Source organism: Myotis lucifugus, unplaced genomic scaffold, assembly GCF_000147115.1.
Source record: "Myotis lucifugus unplaced genomic scaffold, Myoluc2.0 scaffold_33, whole genome shotgun sequence".
Classification (NCBI taxonomy): Eukaryota; Metazoa; Chordata; class Mammalia; order Chiroptera; family Vespertilionidae; genus Myotis; species Myotis lucifugus.
In genome coordinates, this window is record NW_005871081.1 from 177,717 (window position 1) to 199,464 (window position 21,748).

General features: G+C 45.2%; 1 protein-coding gene across 2 annotated transcripts in view; it reads right to left on the reverse strand.

The window, feature by feature from the left end:
- Positions 1-16,921, reverse strand: part of MCF2L (MCF.2 cell line derived transforming sequence like) — a 164,330-nt gene extending 147,409 nt beyond the window's left edge. Inside the window, exon 1 of one of the 2 annotated variants that reach the window (XM_023752445.1) lies at positions 16,759-16,921. In XM_023752445.1, the coding sequence (XP_023608213.1) occupies positions 16,759-16,921 (163 nt within the window). The remainder of the gene's footprint in view (positions 1-16,758) is intronic. The other variant, XM_023752448.1, reaches the window with a different exon arrangement.
- Between the last annotated feature and the right edge of the window lie 4,827 nt (positions 16,922-21,748).

Below are 21,748 nucleotides of genomic sequence, written 5' to 3' on the forward strand. Positions count from 1 at the left end.
ATTTTTCTAGGAATTTGTCCATTTCATCAACATTGTCCAGCTTGTTGGCATATAGTTGCTCACAGTATTTTCTTACAATCCTTTATGTTTCTGTGGTGTTGGTTGTTACTTCGCCACTTTCATTTCTGATTTTATTTATTTGGGTCCTCTTTGTTTCTTGATGAGTCCGGCTAGAGGTTCATCAATCGTGTTTATCTTGGTTTCATTGATCTTTTGTTTTTGTTTTTGTTTTTTAGTCTCTCTGTCATTTATCTCTGCTTTCATCTTTATTATTTCCTTCCTTCTACTTACTCTGGGATTTTCTATTGTTCTCTTTCTAGTTCTTTAAGTTGTAAGGTTAGATAGTTGATCAAACTTTTTCTTGCTTTTTAAGGTAGGCCTAGAGTGCTATGAACTTCCCTCTCAGGACTGCTTCTGCTGTGTCCCATAGATTTTAGGTTGTTGCATGCTCATTTTCATTTGTTTCCAGAAAATTTTTTATTTTTTTCTTGATCTCATTGGTAACCCATTCATCCTATATAATAAAAGCCTACTATGCTAAGTGCCTAGTCATCCAGTAGGCAGTTCAACCAATAAAAGTGTAATATGCTAATGATATGCTAAGGCCGCTCAACTGCTCCCTATGATGTGCACTGACCTCCAGGGGGCAGAAGCTCCAACCAGTAGGTTAGCTTGCTGCTGGGGTCCGGCCAATCGGAACTGAGCGAGATGTTCTAGACACACCCTGGAGCCCTCCCACGGTCCCTCCCCAGCTGGACAACCTCCCAAATCCCTCCCCAGCCCGATTGTGCACTGGTGGGGTCCCTCAGCCTGGCCTGTGCCCTCTAGCAATCTGGGACCTCCCGGGGGATGTAGGAGAGCCAGTTTTGGCCCAATCCTGCAGGCCAGGCCAAGGGACCCCACTGGTGCACAAATTGGTGCACCGGGCCTCTAGTTATTTAATAACATGCTATTTAGCCTACATGTGTTTGAATGTTTTTGAATGATTGTACTATAGTTGATTTCTAATTTCATTCCATTGTCATCTGAGAAGATGCTTGATAGGATTTCAATCTTCTTGAACTTGTAGAGACTTGTTTTATGTCCTAACATGTGGTCTATTTTTGGGAATGACCCATGTGCACTTGAGAAGAATGTATATTCTTCTGGCCTGTATTTGATAAGTGAAATAAGCCAGTCAGAGAAAGACAAATCAGCTGACAGCCTTATGGGGACTCCTTTGTAGGTAACAAATTGCTTTTCTCTTGCTGCCTTTAAGATTTTCTCTTTGTCTTTAATTTTTGGCATTTTAATTATGATGTGTCTGGACATGGGCCTCTTTGGGTTCTTCTTGCTTGGGACTATCTGTTCCTCCTGAACTTGTGTGACTTTTCCCTTTACCAGGTGAGAGCAGTTTTCTGCCATTATTTCTTCAAACAGGTTCTCTATTCCTTTTCTCACTTCCTTCACCTTCTGGTACTTCGATGATGCAAATATTGTTATGTTTCATGTTGTCCTATAATTCCCTTAAATTGTCCTGTTTTTTAATTGTTTTCTCTTTTTAGTTTTCTGATTGAGTGATTTTTTTTCTACCCTTTCTTCTAATTCACTGATCTAATCCTCAGCTTTTCCAAATCTGTTTATTTCTTCCAATGTGTTCTTTATTGACTATGTCTTTCTTCATTTCCAATTGGTCCTTTTTCATAGTTTCTATGTCTTTTCTCATGCTGTTCAGCATCCTTGTAATCATGTTCTTTATTAGACTATGTCTTTCTTCATTTCCAATTGGTCCTTTTTCATAGTTTCTATGTCTTTTCTCATGCTGTTCAGCATCCTTGTAATCATTACTCTGAACTCTATAACTGACAAATTTTTTTATCTCCATTTCATTTAGTTCTTCTGGAGAATTCTCTTGTTTTTTCACTTGGGGTTTATTTTTTGTCTCCCCATTTTGGCTGCCTGTTAGGGTTTGTTTCTATGGATTAGATAGGTCTGCTATGACTCCCTGTCTTTTTGGAGGAACTCTGGTGGTCAGATGCTGTTTGTGACTGGCACTGAGTACCCTGTTTGGAGCTCTCAGCAATCCACAGCTTGTGGCTCTCTCTGCTGAGTGCCTTTGGAAAGGACCAAGATGTATATCAAGGTCTGCTTTTCCTAGCCCCGGGTCCAAAAGCAGATCAGGCAAAGACTTAAAGCATCCAGGGATTTGCCTCTGCCTGTAGGCTGATTGTTATTTTCAGTCTCTTAATGAACCTCAGGCTGCAGATCACAGCAAGGCATAACCTCCACAGGGTGGGGTGAGAGGTTTTTCCAACAGGGTGGGGCAATTGCTCCCCCCAACCCCCTCGCCGTGAAAGCTGCCTGGATGGTAGAGGTCTACCCGAGAAAAATGTCCTCTGCAGTATGGGGGAATGACTCAGCACAGGAAACCAGGCAGCTCTCACCCCAGAGCCCCTAGCCCTGGATTCTCCTCACACAGCTCTAGCCCACTCTGCCTTCCCTCTGTCAGAGCCCAAGGTGAGTGGCTGCACACAAAATATTGTGTGTTTGCCCTTTAAGAAAGTGCCTGCATTTTCAGCCGTCTCTCCCTGGCAGACAGTAACCCCACTGCTTTCCACAACCATGATATGTGGGCACCTTTCTCAATTCTGGTGCACTAGGCTGGGGAGCCCAACTTGGTGTTTAGACTCCAGAGCTGTCAGTGGGAATGCCCCACAGCTGAAATATCCCTCCAGAACTCCAGCTGCTGTCTGTGGGAGCCCAGCCAGCCCTCTCACTTCCTACTAGTCTCTATGTGGTCTCCAATTTATGTCCTTGGTTATAAGTGTTCTTTCCAGCTAGTCTTCAGTTGATTACTCAGGATGGTTTTTCTATATTTTAGTTGTAATTCCATTTGGTCCTGGGCGAGTGTCAGTGTAGCTTCCACTTAATCTGCTGCTATTTTGGAAAGTCTCTCTGCTACTATTTAATATTGTCCTGGAGACACTGGACAATGCAGTTAGACAAGGGAAAGAAATCAGGAGTATAAAGAAATACATGGAAGAAGTAAAATGATAATTATTGGCAGATTTGCTTGTGCAATTATGTAATTAGACGGTATGAACTGTGGTTCATATAAAAATAAATAGTTACGCCCTAACCGGTTTGGCTCAGTGGATAGAGCGTCGGCCTGCGGACTGAAGGGTCCCAGGGTCGATTCTGGTCAAGGGCATGTACCTTGGTTGCGGGCACATCCCCAGTGGGGGGTGTGCAGGAGGCAGCTGATCGATGTTTCTCTCTCATCGATGTTTCTGACTCTCTATCCCTCTCCCTTCCTCTCTGTAAAAAATCAATAAAATATATATTAAAAAAAAAAAAGTTAGCATGAATGGCCAGGAAAACTCTACCAAAGAGCAATAAAGTCAAGTTAACCTGATCAGAATTAAAACATGCCATAAAGCCTCAATAATTAGTGTGGTACCAGAGAATGAAAGCCAAATAGACCAATGATACAGAACAGAAACTCCAGAAATTGACTCATATGCATATGGAAATTTAACATATTTTCATGGTGGTATCTCCAATCTGTGAAATAAAGATAGGGATTTTTATTTATTTATTTTTAATTTTTAATATATTTTTATTGATTTCAGAGAGGAAGGGAAAGGTAGAGAAAGATAGAAACATCAATGATGAGAGAGAATCATTGATTGGCTGCCTCCTGCAAGCCCCCTACTGGAGATACAGCCCGCAACCCGGGCATGTGCCCTTGACCAGAATTGAACCCAGGACCCTTCAGTCCGAAGGCCAATGCTCTATCCACTGAGCGAAACCAGCTAGGACAAGATAGGGATTTTTAAAAATGGCATTAGGACCACCAGACCAGAAAACAAAGTTGGATCCATACTTGACGCTATACAACAAAATACATCCAAATGGGTCAAAGGTTTAAGTATAAATAAAAGTACTAGAAAAAAATGGGTGATTCCTTTATAACCCTTGAATAAGGACGCCTTTTAAAACTATGACTCAAAATCTAATGGAAGTCAACTACATTTTTAAATGGCAAAAAGGAAAGTCAAGAAAATGATAATCTAAGAAAAAGTACTTTCAACACATATCTCAAGGGCTAATCTCCCTTAATTTATAAGGAGCTCCATTATAAATTAAAAACATTAAATGATTAGCAGCCTAATTTTAAAAAAGCAAACAAGAAATTTAAATAACTTAAACAAATGAGAAGATGCTCAGTCTCACCTGTATGACAAATGCAGTAAGCTCCAGCTGGGATAGCTGTTTTCAATTCTCAGACTGACAAACACGAAAAGTAGAAACTGGCTCCCACTGGCGACTCTCTACAGAGAGTCATTCATGACTCCTTGTGGGTGAAAAATGGAAACCATGGAACACAATAGTAACTTTGAGCAAAACTGTCAAAAAGCATTTGCCCCTGACAGCCTCTGAGAATCTGGAATCCAGCATATGCATGAAATATATACATACATACATACATACATAAATACACAAAGGTCATTAACTGCAGCACTGTACACAATAACAAAAAATTGAAAAGAACCAAGCATCCAGCAATGGCTGCTGAGCTATGGTATAACCCAGTGGTTGGCAAACTGCGGCTCCCGAGTCACATGTGGCTCTTTGGCCCCTTGAGTGTGGCTCTTCCACAAAATACCGACTTCTGTGCATGGGCCACAAAGTTTCAATCGCACTGTACGTGTGCGCCCGCACGTAGTATTTTGTGGAAGAGCCACCCTCAAGGGGCCAAAGAGCCACATGTGGCTTGCGAGCCGCAGTTTGCCAACCACTGGTATAACCATACAGAGGGTTATTGTGTGACTAAGTAAAGACAAAAGACATTCTCTCTTTACTGATAGGGAATTATCTTCAAGATATATTAAATGGGGGTAAAAGATATAGGACAGTATTTGCAGTATGCTTCTTCTTGCATAAAACAGGAGGAAGCCAAGATTATACCAGTGTCTCTTTGTATTTGTGTAAAGACCAGGGAGGTACATGGGATCCTGAGGCAGTGACTGCCTACGGGGTGAAGAATGGGCACGTGGTGACGGGATCAGAGCAAGAATTCTCAAGGTGCACCTCTTATATGACAGACGCTCCTCAATTCACGGGGGTCACAGTCTCAGGAACCCATCATGAGCTGAAAATACCGTAAGTTGAGAGCACATTTAACACACCTGACCTACCAAACAGCATAGCTTAGCCTCGACTACCTTAAACATGCTTACAAATCAGCCTACATCTGAGCCATTATCTTGAGTTTCATTTCAAGAGTAATTGCCTTCCTCTTCTTCTCACCAGAAGCAGGAGGCACAACCATATGGGCTTTTTGTGGACATGATGGGACACAGAAACACAATATCCAAACACGCTGGCAACACAGCACACTAGAGTATTGGTTGTTCCCCTCGTGATCATTGGGCTGAATGGGAGCTGAGGCTCACTGCCCAGCATCACAAGAGAAAATCATGCACATTGCTAGCCCAGGAAAAGATCAAAATTCAAAGAACAGTTTCTACTGAGCGTGTATCGCGTCACACCATCGTAAAGTTGAAATACCATCAGTCAAACCATTGTAAGTCAGGGACCATTAGTATTTTGACTTTGAACCATAAAGATGTTTACTATTTATTACAAAGCAAAACACAGAAAAGAGGGAAGTGGAAGTAGGGGCGGGGAACTGGGCGGGGGGGCGGGGAGGGAGTGGAAAGAGAACCCAGTCAGCTCCCATGGAGAATAGATGCAATCTTGAAAGATTCAGTATCAATATGAAACTGAGGTTTGGACTTGATATAACTACTAAATGGGGAGTCTTGAAGGTCTCTCTCAGCAGCCAGAAAACAATAGAATCCAATGTTCTATATGTAGAGCAATTGAGAAATAATGTGCAGAATTCAGAAAAGAGGAGATCTGGGACCTGGAGAGTATATGCTAAGTGAAATAAGCCAGTCAGAGAAAGACAAGTATCACATGATCTCACTCATATGTGTAACCTAATGAACAAAATAAACTGATGAACAAAAAAGATCCAGAGACCTGAAGCATGCAACAGACTGACCTATTTCAGAGGAAGGGGAGGGTTGGGGGGGGAGATTAATCAATGAACTCATAGGCATAGCCCATGGACAGACAATAGTTCAGGGAAGGCCTGGGGAGAGGACGGGAGCAGGAGCAGGGTGGAAGGGGTGGGGGACGACATCTGTAATATTTTCAACAATAAAGATAAATTTAAAAAAATCAGAAAAAGAAACAAAAATAATGTTATAAAAGTCCTACACAGTGTATGAAACTGAATACAAAATTACAATACACTGCAATGCACTGTTGCTAGCAGCCCATCTTCCCAAACCCAGGATTCCAAAAGTGCCTTATGAAACCATTCTCACTTGAATGAACAAAGATTACGTTTGTCCCCTGGAACAAAGGAGCCAGCCACATTCCAGAAAGGTCAGTGTTAAGGTAATCTCAGGTGATCTCTGCAATTGAGAAGCTGTAAACCTCTGAGAATCTCTCAGAAGTTTTTTGCTTTGTCAGGTGAGTTGAGCCATAATGCTCTGTTTTGGGTTTTACATGCACACATGCACTCACTCACAGACACACAAACACAGATACACACACACACACACACACACACACACACACACACACACACCTTCTCCTAGGGTCACCAACAATTATAGCATTAAGGGCCCCATAGCAGGGAGGCCGCCTCTCCGCATGGGATCCACAGCCACCTCTCCACAGGCCCTTTAAGAGCTCAGGTGGGACAGACTCCAGGACCAGCTTTTCCGGACTCTCCAGGGCCCTAGGGAGGGCCTCAACTTCCAGAGGCAAAGTGTGCTGCTAACCCAGCAAGACAGGATCCCGGGAAACTCCAGGTGAGTGTGCTCACCTTTGGCCTAGTCTCTCACTGGGCTGAGGAGGTGGGGATCTGTAAGGAGAAAGACACGGGGCTTGCAGATAGACCTGGGGTGGTCATTGTTGGCAGTGCCTTTAGGTAAGCGGGCCCTCAGGTGACAGTGGCTGTGGCCACTACGCAATTCCATTCCTGCAGTTGGCACGATAAGCGCCCAGCCTGTTTTGTCTTCCGGAGGGAAAGTATAGTGTCAGTCATCGGTGACTGACATGGGGCTTAATGTGTTAGAGACCCGGAGGCCTGATATCTCTGACAGACAACCCTGCTAGACAAAAGCTACCCAGTTAAAAGAAAGTGTGGTGAATGAAAACATGTACAGTATCAGCCATGTATACAAAAATGAGAGCTATACATATACATGCTTATATTTAAAACACACACACAATAGAAGGATATACGTCAAAAACTAAAAAGGAAAAACAGATGACTTACGGAGGAAGGTTAAAACAAGAAGAAAGACCCAGGGACAGACCCTAGACATCTCCGAACCTGGCTTGGCTTTGGAAATATGCAATTATCCTATATAGTTACAAAACAAAGTGGAAATTTAAGCAACCCTTGAAAAATTAAAAATACAACAAAGGAACTTATTCATCGGGTTGGTGGCATAGCCACACAGAGAGGATTTCAAAACCCAGTAATCTGACTAAATCCCTCAAGTTCCTACAGGCCAACAATCTAAATTCCAACTTCCTCAGGAAAAATGTTACCGTGACTGTGAGGACTGCTGTTCTGATACTATTGGATGTGTATGTAGGAAACGGCACATTAGCCATTATATTGCTGTCATTGGAAAAAGGGATTTGGGGCATGGGAACAGGAAGATACAGATCCAAGATCTAAGTGGTCCTAAAATTGAATTGCAAGTATCAGAACTAATTCATATAGATGTTTCTCTTTTCTAGACCATCTGTGAAGTATAACTTGCACCTAAGTGTGCAATTGATGAGTTTTGACAAATGTATACACTTGTGCACCCACTGTCACTCCAGAAATAGGATATATGCATCACTCAAAAATTCCCCTCATCACCTCTGCAATCAATCCCCACACCTGCCTTTGACCCTCAAAACCCTAACCTGCTTCCTGTCGCTGTGAGATTAGCTTTCCCTTCTCTAGAGCTTCCTGTACATGAAGTCATGTGGTAGCGACTCTTGTGTGTGACTTCTTTCACTCACAATGTTTCCGAGACCCATCTGGGTTGTTGCATGAATGAACAGCCTGTTAGTTTTTATTGCTGAATAGTATTCTGTAGTATGAACTCATAGATATATTTTAAGTTAAAACGTATAAGATATCCCAGGCCTGTCCACTGAAAAGGCATAAAAGCAATGGCCAACTCAGTGGCAATGGGTATTCCGGATGCCTAGCTTGTATACTATTCTTTTTAATTAAAGTACAGTTGGCGTAAGTATTATATTAGTTTCAAGTGTACTTCTCAGAGTTAGGAGATGGTCCAGGTCTCCTGAACCACATTGAGTGGAGTCAAAAGCCTGCCATGAAGAGGTTTCCAAGGCACCAAAAAAGGACAATTTGACCAATAAAAATAGCTGTGATGGATTTTAAAAATATAAAATATTAAAATCATTGAGTTCAAAATGATATATATTTTTTAAATAATAAGTTTACTGATTTTTGAGAGAGAGGAAGGGAGAGAGAGAGAGAGGGATAGAGAGAGAGAGGGATAGAGAGAGAGAGAGAGAGAGAGAGAGAGAGAGAGAGAGAGAGAGACATGTGAACTGGCAACGTCCTGGTGCACAGAATGATGCCAGGATGATGCCCAACCAACTGCGCCACTCTGTCCAGGGCCAAAATATTTTTTTAAAACTCTAACCAATTCCCTTAGGAAGTTGCTAAGGAACAAACACACTATTCCAGAAACTGTTAAATAAGAAGGAAAGAATCAAGCATTTATAGTGACTCTCCTAGAACTTAAATAAATGAAAAAGGAATGAGTGAATGAGAACATCTGCAACTCTTGAGAATTAATAGACCTATGTAATAGGCCAACGGCTGCCAACATCCCCAAAAGACAGACAAGCAAACAGTCACATACTTCTCGGTTGGAAGGGTGCCACCATGACATCATCTTAAAAATAAACAAAGATCCAGGAGCTGGTTCAGGTTCTCATGAACGACCAATTTATAAGAGATACAGGGACAAAGACGCATGCACGTGCTGCTCTGAGGTACAACAGCACAGTGTAGACACTCCACCCAGCAAAGGACACGCTCATCTCAGCCGCTGAATTACAAGGAGGGTCACCAGCTGTGGGGCGTGACTACCTCCATGGCCACACGACGCTTGGTGATGTGGTATAAATGACTGTTGAAGGGTAGCAGAGCACACCACCCCAACATATGCCACTTTGGTGTACGGATTGTTTTGAGCTGAAGGCAACTAAGAAGCAGCAGACACAAGATCTCTTTTGCCCAGGAGGCCCAGCTGCTCCCCCAGGCCTGCCCTTCCCCTTGTGACTGGGAAGAAGCATTGGGGCTGCCTTTATTCCTTTATTCATATCTAGCCCCTTCCCCAAGGGCCACCAATAGAAGTCCAGGAATATTCTCCAGAGACATTTTTCCTTCAGAATTGCTGGGTGAGCTCCCGCCTTTGTTATGAGCACGGTTGGGTGCAGTCCCAGTGAGACAGCGAGGATGTGGACAGCGCCTGCGAATCGGCACCTGTATGAGCAGCCTGCGGGGGTGGGGTGAGGGGGGTGCAGAACATTGGTCAGCACAGGATGGGAGACCAGTCCTCATGCCTATAGGGTACAATCTCATATTCTGCGTCCGGAAACATGTACTCTCAGAGAGATAATAAGGTTCCCAAAGCAGAAAAACAGAGGAAAACAAATTATATAAATGTGTAATAATAAATGTGTACATTTTGGTGCATATTTAAATTTTTAAAAAATATTTTTTATTGATTTCAGAGAGTAAGGGAGAGGGAGAGAGATAGAAACATCAATGATGAGAGAGAATCATTGATCGGCTGCCTCCTACATGCTCCCTACTAGGGATTGAGCCCACAATCCAGGCATTTGCCCTTGACCGGAATCCAACCCGGGACCCTCGGTCCACAGGCCAATGCTCTATCCACTGAGCCAAACCAGCTAAGGCTTGGTGCATATTTTATATCTTTTCTCAAAATGATTCATACCTTGTATTTACAAAATTGCTATCATAGTGCATGGTTTTATAATTGGCTGATTCACTTCTTAGAACATAAGACACGGGAGAATGATCATTCTAACAGCTAAATAATTTCACCAAACCCCTAATACCGTGATTTTGCTTTTCCCTAAAAATTCATCATCATAAATAATGACCATGATAAACATCTTTGTTCATGAACCTTTGTAACAGTTTTAAAAATTAATCCCTTAGTTTAAATTTCTACAAGTGGAAACTGCTGATTGGAAATAAAATATTTGAAGTTTTTATCCATACCATCAATTTGTTTTCCAGTATAGCTATAAGGATTGACATTCTTACCAGCAGTGGGTTTTAACTTTCTGTCCATAAAAATGGAGAAAAGGAGTGCTCCATGTTAAATTTGCATTTCTCATTTCTATTTATTTATAGTGCAGTGTTTTCCTGTCTTTATGGTGATGTGTCATCTCTGCAGGCCTCATAGTGAGCTTTCTGCTAAAGCATTCATCCTGCTGATTCTGCTGTGTAAGAGATTTGCATATATGAAGGCCATATCTTTTGTCATGTGGCCATTTTTTTTTCTAGTTTTTCACTGGTGGTTAATCTTCATTGAGATTGCTAACGTACAGTTATTTGGTTTTTAAAATATATATTTTTATTGATTTTAGAAAGAGAAAGAGAAAGGTATAGAAAGATAGAAGCAGAGATGAGAGAGAAACATCAATTGGCTGCCTTCTACATGCCCCCTACTGGGGATTGAGCCTGCAACCTGGGCATGTGCCCTGACCAGGAATCGACTGTCACCTCCTGGTTCATGGGCCAACACTCAACCACTAAGCACACCAGCCAGGCTCTAACATACAGTTTTAATGTTCAGGTAGTCAAATCTCTTCCTTTTCTCCATTTCCCTCAGATCCTTCAGTAGAACGCATCTCCCTCTCTAACAGAATCACTTCCAACAATCTAGCACCACTTGCCGCTCAGTTTGGCCAATCCATCCACTGCCCATCCTACGTGCTAGTGCAGTGCCTCCCAAGTATTTCCATGATGTGCACATGAAAGATGAAACAGGGGTGAGTGGTGAGGGCTGTCTCAGACCTCCACAGGAGGCCGAGGGGATCAAGGCCTCAGTCCGCTCTAGCCCACGTTGGGCACAGCCCTCCGCTGTGGACCCCGGGGAAGGAGATACTCCCAGTCCTCACACTCCTCAGTGACTCTAGAGACGCAGGAACCCAGGTTGCCAGAGAGGAAAACAGTAAGAATTCTGCTGGAGCCCAGGCACACCCCCACGGCAGAGACTGTGAGCAGCAATCACAGGGAGACTGCTTCAGGAACAGGTGATATTTTTGTGGATCTTGAGTAAATGGGTGGGGTTTTAACCAGGAAGTGAACAAGGCAAGAGGGAGGAAGGGTTTCTATGCAGTGAGAATGGTTCAAACAAAGCAAAGACCATCTCCCCAGGTGACCCACTCGGCACAGCTGGGAGAAGGTGGAGGCGCAGCATGTTCTCCACTGACGTTCTCCACTGATTCGTACTGACAAATGCACTTTCTCTGGAGGAGACTTTGGCGCCGTGATGACCTTATCATACAGCACATATTATAAAGCACACAGTTAGATAGAAAACCCACTAACTTTCTGATAAAACACTCACAATACCACTGCCCCTCCTGGGCGTGCCTCAGAAGTGGTGCGGCTGCCAGGGATGGGGGATGAGGAGATTTGGAGCTCTTGTAGCTGAGCTGCTTTCCAGGCACCTTCAGTTCATGTGAAGAACATTTCTCCACCAGCTCAGAGTCGTTATTCCCAGTTCTAGGTAATACATGGCTCCCATTCAAATCAACGATGAAAAGCGCCAAGTCCATTCCACTTAGAAGAGTCCATCTCGGAGATCTTGGAGACCAGAGGACTCCCTGGAATCTCCAAAGGCCATGCAGAGGCTGTTGGGGGATTGATCCACTCCAAGCCCTTCTTACCTATGACCTGGAGGGTCGCAGCCCCTGTGCCCTCCCTCTGGCCCCAACCACACCTCATCCTGGCCCTTTAAGACCTATTAGGAGAAGTATTCATGCTTCTAGCATCAACTAATAACACTGCAGTAATTTGTAAATGCAGTGCAGTGAACATCTATATTATAAAAGGCCAGTGGCCATAGCGCCGTAACGACCAAACAACCAGTCACCAGGAGGTGCATGGAGCACCTCTCGGTCCCCCCCCCCCCCCCGCCCCGGGCCCTCGAGCTGCTCTCAGCAGTGGGACAGGGCTCGCGGCGCTGCGGGTCTGGGTCTTGTGCAATTTCATGCGCTGGGCCTCTAGTGTATTCTAAAGAATCAGAACTCCTGCTAGCTTCCTGAATAATATAAAAAGTCCAAGTGAAGAAGACCAAGGGATCAGGGAAGGTTAAAAAGAAGTTAATTATTTATAGCAACACTGAAAGCTCCATTTCCACAAACAACATATTCGTCTTTGGAGAATGTCCCACTTGGGACTCATAAAACCACAAAGATCAGACCAACCAAGCCCAGCCTCTTAGTGGGCACTTCCCAGGATGGCTTTGCAGTATCAGATCGCATACAAGGAAAAAACAATGACTCTCTCGGGAAAATGACATGAGCTTGGGAAGACAAGGAACCAGGAAACCGCAGCATCTGTTATACTGTGCACAACTCGACCCCCTGAAAAGGCCACAACCACTGCGATTCATTCATTCTTCATTAAGCGGTGATTACAGTCCGTGCCAGAAACACTGGAGATCATCAGAGAGCCAATTTCCTTCCAAGCATCCGTTTCCTGTGGTCATTTTTGCCTTTCCCAAAATGCGTTTTCAGTCCAAGCTGCTTCCGTAAACCCCTCTGTGAGGCTCTCCCATAACGTGACCGCTGTCGCCTCATAGTTTTCAAGTCCCCCTCTTCCTGCAGCTCTTTCTGACCCCCCAGCTTTCTCCAGGTGGACATGCCCACACCTCCCGGCCCCTCCCAGAATTCCGTACAATCTCTCATCACAAATGCATGAAGGCCTTTTGTTCAGCCACATGAAGTTACCAATATTCAAAGGTTTTTGACTTGCACAGTGGCAACCTCATGATTGAGCCTAATATTTCAGATGGTCTCTATTTACTTTAAGTCCAAGTCAGGGACTGCATTTTAATTGTGTCCCCCCCACCCCACCCCCCCAACCCCCGGCCATACACACAAAGCTGTGCCAGTACTTGTTTAAGACACTCAAGAAATTGTTGGGGGGGAGGGAGAAGGTTGGCATCATTAACCAATTAGAACCCACAAACCTTTTTTTTTTAATTATATATATTTTTTTATTGGTGGTTTTTTTTTACAGAGAGGAAGGGAGAAGGATAGAGAATTAGAAACATTGATAAGAGAGAAACATCGATCAGCTGCCTCCTGCACACCTCCCACTGGGGATGTGCCCGCAACCAAGGTACATGCCCTTGACTGGAATCGAACCTGGGATCCTTCAGTCCACAGGTCGACACTCTATCCACTGAGCCAAACCGGTTAGGGCCCCACAAACCTTTTAAAAGAGTGAACAAGCACGACAATGACATTCTAAAAACAGGAGCGCTCACCTGTGCCAGCTGACAGGCCGTCACAGCCACTGGCACTGGTTCTGCCCTTCACCTCTGCTGGGGCAAGGAAGCTGCTCATCATTATAAGCACATCTTCTGGATCTCCCACGCTCAAGTCTTACGATGAACAAAATGTTCCCAGACAAATGCTTCCTTGCCTGACTGGTAACTGGTTTGGTGAGACATCTCCTGGAGGAACAGGAAGGCAAGCCGAAACCCTGCTGCACAGGACTGCGGGCACCACGGACATGGGGTCACCTACCCTGTTCAATGGGTGATGCGGGCATGTGTGAGACAGAGGCAGATGGGAACAGATGCCAACGTTCACTCCTGCTAAGGCAAGAACGGTGGTGGTTGCTCACACAGATCTGGTGTCTACGTACGAAAGCACCGTGTAGAATCCGGAGAGCTAGAAATCTGGAGAGCCGTCAAGCTTTAAAGCTCCCCTTGCTAAAAGGTACCGTGTATACGTGCCCATGCGCGTGCACATAAGCCCATGTGTGCATACGAGCACGTGTGTGTAGCTCTATAAGGGTTCTGCAGGTTAGGGGAGAGAGAAGAAATCACAGGACGGCGATGTTACTCAGAGTAGAGACACGTTCTGGGACACAGCTCTGAGCATCACTGTCGGGCACACCTTGCTCTCACAGGACCCTTACAGCCCCCACTGGCATGGTGCCGCCGTTGCCCACATGACGGAGAGGAGGGTCCACCCCTCGCGCACGCTCGTGGGGCTGAAGAGTGACAACGGGACACACTGGAATTTGAACCTGGCGTTCCGCTCTGAGTCGTGTTGCTCATCACCGCACAGGCACCTCGTGCTGCTCAGCTAGGGAGACTCGGTTACACCAGGAAACGATTCAGGCAGTCAGGTTGGTGATAGAGGGTCTCCATTTCCGCACAGGTCAACCCCATCCCAGCCCTCAAACCAAGACACGGCAGGGTCACTGGGGCCTGGAAGCCGACCACTGCCGGGCTCTGAGTGGTTACGGGCAGTTAATGTGCAGCCATGCTGAGCACTGAAAGACTAGTCACCTTCCAGCCATAAAAGCTAATGATAAATGGGATCTGGACCCTCCAAGTCAGTGGTTCTCAACCTCGGCTGCACATTAGAATCACCTGGGAATCTTTTTAAAATCCTGATTTCTGGGCAGCCAAGGGTGAGAACCACTGCTCGAAGTCGTCCTCTCGCCGAGGAGGAAGCGTGCCTCCTTTCTAAGTCCTTTTCCCAGAGCAGAAGCCGCAGGCCTGGGGCAGCATCTTCCCAGCGGCCCTCTCCTCCCTTCCCTCTCCCAAGAAGTGACCATCTCACTACCCACTTTATTCCTCACGTGGGTACATATCAGAGAACCGGAACTGCACCTGGGCAGTAAGTAAGAAAACTTGTTGGAAAGATGAGGCGCTCCCATCACAGGAAGACAAACAAAGTTTTAGGTTTCAGCCTCTCGTTTGCAAACCATCACTGACCAGGGAAGTGACAAAAATCAAGTTTTAAACCTGCAAAACTAAACACAGATGCTGTGTGTGTGTGGAGGGGGGGGCGTGAGGGGGGGGGACCACACTGGAATTCAACCTCTCAGCCAGCCAAGTTCAAATAGCCAACCATGTTTACAAGTGCAAGAGTCCATCAGCAGAATTGTGGCTCAGAACCGCTGGGTCCGGGGACATTTACAAGTTCCCCCACAGGAGCACACATGAGAATGCCAGACATCCAGCTGTGACCCTTAGCCATGCACACCTGTAACAGGATGGAAACCCGGGACACAGCCCTGAGAGGGTGGCCAGGGGACAGCAACACAGTCTTAGCTGTGCCCAACAAGTCCAACAGTGCAGGCTGATTATGGCGAATGCCAGCCTAGCGCCAGGTCGAGAAAGCTCCGGATTTAGAACACTAGGAAGTGTTATCAGAGTGACTCAGTGGTTGAGCGATGACCTATGAACCAGGAGGTCATGGTTCGATTCCTGTTCAGGGCTCATGCTCGGGTTGTGGGCTCCATCCCCAGTAGGGGGGCGTGCTGGAGGCAGCCGATCAATGATTCTCTCTCATCCTTGATGTTTCTATCTCTCTCTCCCTCTCCCTTCCTCTCTGAAATCAATAAAAATATATTTTTTAAAAGTGCTCAGATGAGCCTCTAGCTCAGGGGTGGGCAAACTTTTTGACTCGAGGGCCACAATGGGTTCTTAAACTGGACCGGAGGGCCGGAACAAAAGCATGGATGGAGTGTTTGTGTGAACTAATATAAATTCAAAGTAAACATCATTACATAAAAGGGTACGGTCTTTTTTTTTTTTTAGTTTTATTCATTTCAAACGGGCCGGATCCGGCCCGCGGGCCGTAGTTTGCCCACAGCTGCTCTAGCTGTTGGCTCGGATTCACGCCTTCCCCTTCGGTAGTCAGTGACAGTGTTGCCTTGTCTAGTGAAAATGGTACTTGTGGAGTTAGTTTGCGGGAAAATGGTAACACATAATTAAACGCAGGCAACACTAAAAACGGGGAGCCATCACTTCCTTCCATTAAGAAATGCATGCAAACCCTCAGATTAGCCAGAAACAAGGAGAAAAGCATCCCCAGGCGAGGATGAAGGGGTCAGACTGAGCCTTGAGGAGTGTGGTCCTCTCCCCACGGTGTGTGCTGCTCATTCTGTCGTTAGGGCGGGGTCACTGATTTGGTGACTGGCAAAAGCTTCCGCACCCTCTCAATACGACAGCACAACACATTTAAACAAAAGCTCTTGTGTTTTTGAAAAGTGAAGCAAAGGCTGGGAGTAGTTCCCTTTAGGGGCACAGTGTTTCGTTTGAAACCTAAATAGACATTTCTCATGATCTCTCACTGGAGCCAACCTCATTTAAAAATGTTAATTGAAATAAGCACCAGAAAGGCAAATGAACAAACATCTTGAGATATCCTCACCTAGGTGTGTCAGCTAGCAGCTGCCTGAACTCGGTTTGCCCGCCCCCAGCATATGACCAGTGAAACCATGTGTCAACTGTTCTCCCAGATCTAAAACCCATCCGCCTCCTACAAAGACCAGAATAGCTAAGGACAAGGCTTTTGGGTCCGATTAGTAGCAAGAGCTTCCAGATCAAAATAAAGTTTAAAACCGGCCTCTACCTGTAGCTGTCCCCTCTAGTTGATCTTGAACAAGCCTGATGACGTCAGATACATCAATCTGATGGTCACTTTCTTCCGTTTGGGCCTCATTGGATCCTCGCGGGGAAGAACAGTCCTTGCTTCCCGTTTTCTTGCACAGGATAAATCTCCAACAGTCAAACATCGGTCTGCAGGGTGGAAAACAAATTTTAAAAGGAAAACGAGGTCACGCTGCCAATACACATCTGAGGTATTTCTTTGAACAAAGCCCAAATAACTAGATACAGCCTTTAGCAAAGTTTATTCTGAAATGGATATAGTATGTTTAAGATTAAATTCATTCTTGCCCTGGCCAGTCTGGCTCAGTGGTTGAGTGCTGACCCATGCACCAATAAGTCACCGGTTCATTTCCCAGTAGGGGGTGTGCAGGAGGCAGCCCATCAATGTTTCTCTCTCATATTGATGTTTTTCTCTCTCTCTCATCTCTCCCTCTCTCTCTCTCTCTCTCTCTCTCTCTCTCTCCTTTCTTTTCCCTTCCTCTCTCTCTAAAGTCATTAACAACATATTTCTAAAAAATTAAATTCATTCTTTTCCAATGAATATCTATCAATGTTCAGTTTACCAAGCAAGCTTCTTTTATAATATTGAAGTGAAATAAAGGGTTACATAAACAAAAATTTACTTCTGCTGTTTAAGAGAAAGCAAAACCTAGATTTTTTTTCCCCTTGACATTTAGGCTCTAGTTTCAAGGATATAAAAACCCCTGGTTCTCCTGGTTTCAATGTCACAGACTATTTCACTGAACTGGCGAACTTTCAAAACCATGCCGACGGCTTATTCAGGTTACTTAAGAACATTTTAAATCCTCTAAGTAAAGAATGTCCTCAGCGTTCCAGAACAAACAGTAAAATCTTATTCCTCCAGTGAAAATTTGGCAGAGAAACATAAATCAGGTTGTTTTAGAAGCAATCTTGAATTTAAAGAGACAACTAGTAACTGTATCTCAAACAGAAGCCATCTGAAATCCTTTGCTGGGCAAACAATTCACCTTTATTAGGTAATTACTAACTACACTTCTTCAGACGTAGTGTTTTAGAATATTTATGGTTCATTACTATTTCCTCCTGTTGGCTTCATACTGGCAGGGTCCCTTCTTTAAGAATAAAGGCGTAAATAATTGGACTTGAATAAATTTGACTTGTGGCTCCACAATCTCACCTTTCATTTTACTGCTTTACAGTCTGCTTTATCCACTTCCGGTTTACTTTAGTCCCTGCCTCAAGGACCCCCCAGGGAAACCCTTCCTGCCCCTTCCAGGAGAACGCTGGGAGATTAGAGACTGGGGCCTGCCCATGGCCACTGTTCTGCATCAGTCCGTGGAGGACGCCCTGCTGTCCCAGACAGGCCCTGGTCACTCCGTCCAACAAGGTTCCCCAGGTCCCTGGCCACAGGATGGCTGCTCGCGCTCAGCGAGGCTCGCAGGTCTGGCCACCCTCTGGACACATAGGAAGCTTCATAAGCTCCCCCAATGCCGGCCGGCCTTGGGGGAGGAGGGGTTCCAATATGCCGCCTACGTGACAACTGCGACAGAGTCTCAGTGATCATTCCAGAGAGGAAGGAGCCACCACAAGACCGGGGGGAGGTGGGGACACACAGTTCAGACCCCAAACCCTTTGGGGTGTCACCAATTCCACACCTGTCCCTAACAAGAAGATATCATGTTTCTCCCACCCCCTCCTCTTCCTGCCAAAACACAGTTCCCTGGGGCTTCACTGCCTGTCCTGTAAGATCCGCCCGCCCCTTTGTTTTTATTAATGCTGTTGGTGGTCAATAACTTGTTTGTTTCCCATATGCATCGTTCGTGTCTCTTGTCCAGGAATGTCTTCCAGATCCTTATAACCTTGTTCCTTAAACGTCTTTGCACAACACCACCACCAGGAACCTTCACCAAGAAGATGAGCCACATGCCACACCCACTCTCCTCTGGCAGGACCTCGCGCCTCGGCATTTGTCACTTGTCCTTGGTCCTTGCTTCATCTTTCAGAGAAGATCAGACCATACCTGGTGCTCTAGGAAGGGCACAGACTGTCAAGCACAGCCAAAGACTTCCCATTGCTTAAATCTAGGGTTGACATTAAAAAAGAGGAAAAGGCCCTAGCTGGTTTGGCTCAGTGGATAGAGCAGGGGTGGGCAACCCCTGGCATGCGTGCCAAACATGGCACGCCAGTAACTTTTGCTGGCACACGAAACCCTCTCTTATAATCTTCCATTTACAATTTTTTTCTTAATATCGACTTTTTTAAATTTTTCAGATAAATTCAGTGTAGGTGCATCTTAGATAAATAAATAATTTAACATAACAAGTTATCTTAAAGACCATAGACATGGATTGACGAGAGAGGGGAAGAGCAATTTCTATGCCTCTGCCTTAACTCTCCCTGCCTTCCTAGATCCGACCAGTGTTTTGGTTTCATCCACATACGCTGGTGAATCTTTGTTCTCAGTGATGAATTTTGTTAAGTCTCATAATAGGAGTAGCCTGACGGATCAAAGTAGTAGCTCATGCATATCTCTGAAGGTCACGAAATATAAACCTGATGTAAAATCTCTGTCATCAGTGATGCAGCAGCAAAAGTCCCACTGATAATATCAAACGGAGTCATAAAGTTTTCTGTCGGACTATCAGTGTACATGTATACATTAAAAAATAAATGTATTTTTCATCATCATGTACTGTGTAAATAAATTTTATTATTTCTTCAAGGTTCTTCACATACGTACACCTTAAGAGATATCAAGTAGGCGTAACATGTTCTCAAAAAATTAGGGTTGGCACGCAGAAGAATTTTGAGTCAGAGATTTTGCTGGTTTTGGCACGCACTCACAAAAAGGTTGCCCACCCCTGGGATAGAGTGTCAGCCTGTGGACTGAAGGGTCCTGGGTTCGATTCTGGTCAAGGGCACACGCCCGGGTTACGGGCTTGATCCCCAGAAGGGGCGTGCAGGAAGCAGCCAATTAATGATTCTCTCTCATCATTGATGTTTCTAGCTCTTTCTCCCTCTTTCTTCCTCTCTGAAATCAATAAAAATATATTTTTTTTAAAAAAGAGGAAGAGTTCTCTGATTTAAAACAATAACAACAAGAGAAAATACTGATTTGTCCTGTTTCCTTCTATTTCAGCAGTTCTCAACCTGTGGGTCGCGACCCCTTTGGGGGTCGAACGACCCTTTCACAGGGGTCGCCTAAGACCATCGGAAAACACATATATAATTACATATTGCTTTTGTGATTAATCACTATGCTTTAATTATGTTCAATTTGTAACAATGAAAATACATCCTGCATATCAGATATTTACATTACAATTCATAACAGTAGCAAAATTACAGTTATGAAGTAGCAACGAAAATAATTTTATGGTTGGGGTCACCATAAAATTGGTGCAACTGTATTAAAGGGTCGAGGCATTAGGAAGGTTGAGAACCACTGTTCTAGATTCTACTGGGAGAATTTCAAACACCAGCAGGCTGATGGTGATCTTAAACCTGCAGAAGGACCAAGAAAAGGCTCTTCTGTGCCCACTGCCCAGGATCTCCCCCAGGTCCCGAGAGAGCTGTCCATAATCTGAGCTCTTCTAGCAACCCAAGAAAGGTTCCGGCTGTTTCTGTCCTCTATTCGGCAAGATTTTACAAGTATCAGTGTTCACTCGGTCTCAAGATAGGATTGAGAAGATCCAAGGTTTGGTTTTAATTTAGTTTGTTCTGAAAAACAGAACAAACGCGCCCTTCACCTGACTTGCTGGGGAGGCCATCCCCCACTGGGCCAGGACAAGGTCCAGAAGGCCTCCCCTCCCTGGCAGGCCAGCCTGGGCACCTGAGACTGCTGGGTTTTGCTGAGGACAGCTGGTGCCCAGGGCCTGGGGAGGGCGGGACTTCTGCCCAAGGCTCCCGCCTCCCACTAGGATTTTTATTTTTCAGCTGTTTGGGACAACAGTATTCCCAAGAGTCAAGAATGTCATGCTCAAAACAACCCTGAAACACACAGGCAGACACAGGCACAGTGGGTTTTCCACAGCTCCTGTAACCCTGGGAGCCCAGAGCACAAGTCCAGATGTCAGACCAACCTCGCCTGTCATTGACATCTGTTCGCTTTAACAACTTCAAGACTGGCATAACCACAGAGCAGCAAACCGTGGCCATGCCCTTCGGGTATTCTGTGTCCGACTGAAAAACAGCCATGCTAAGCCACTCGGACTGCGGTAAAATGACAGTAGGCCCAAGGCTGGTCTTTGTCTCTCTCTAGAGCAGTGGTTCTCAGCCTTCCTAATGCCACGACCCTTTAATACAGTTCCTCATGTTCTGGTGACCCCCAACCATAAAATTATTTTTGTTGCTACTTCATAACTGTAATTTTGCTACTGTTATGAATCGTAATGTAAATATCTGATATGCAGGATGTATTTTCATTGTTACAAATTGAACATAATTAAAGCATAGTGATTAATCACAAAAGCAATATGTAATTATATATGTGTTTTCCGATGGTCTTAGGCGACCCCAAAGGGGTCGCGACCCACAGGTTGAGAACCGCTGCTCTAGAGCCTAGGCCTTTCCCACACAGCACACAGGTAGAACTCGGCCACTGGGTAGCCGGGACTTGGCCAGGCACAGTGGGAGATCCAGGTCAACTAGCTTCATCGGCTCGTCTACCTGCCCCGCCGACATCCCTGCATCCCCGTGTGGTCCCCTGGGTGCTCAGGGCACAGCCATCAGGGCAGCCCCCACCCTCAAGGAGCACGAGCCCTGGGAGAGCCGGTCTGTACCTGGACCACAGTCCCATGCACACAGACAGGCCGACATCCCGGCTAAGCAGTGCTCCTGCTCACGGCGCAGTCACAGGGCTCTTGGGAGAGTTTGATGAAGGGAGGCCTGGGGTCTGTTCCACCAGGGCCCATATTCGCACTAACAGGGAGCAATCGCATCCGTGTGAGAATCTGACTCTGCCTGCTCCA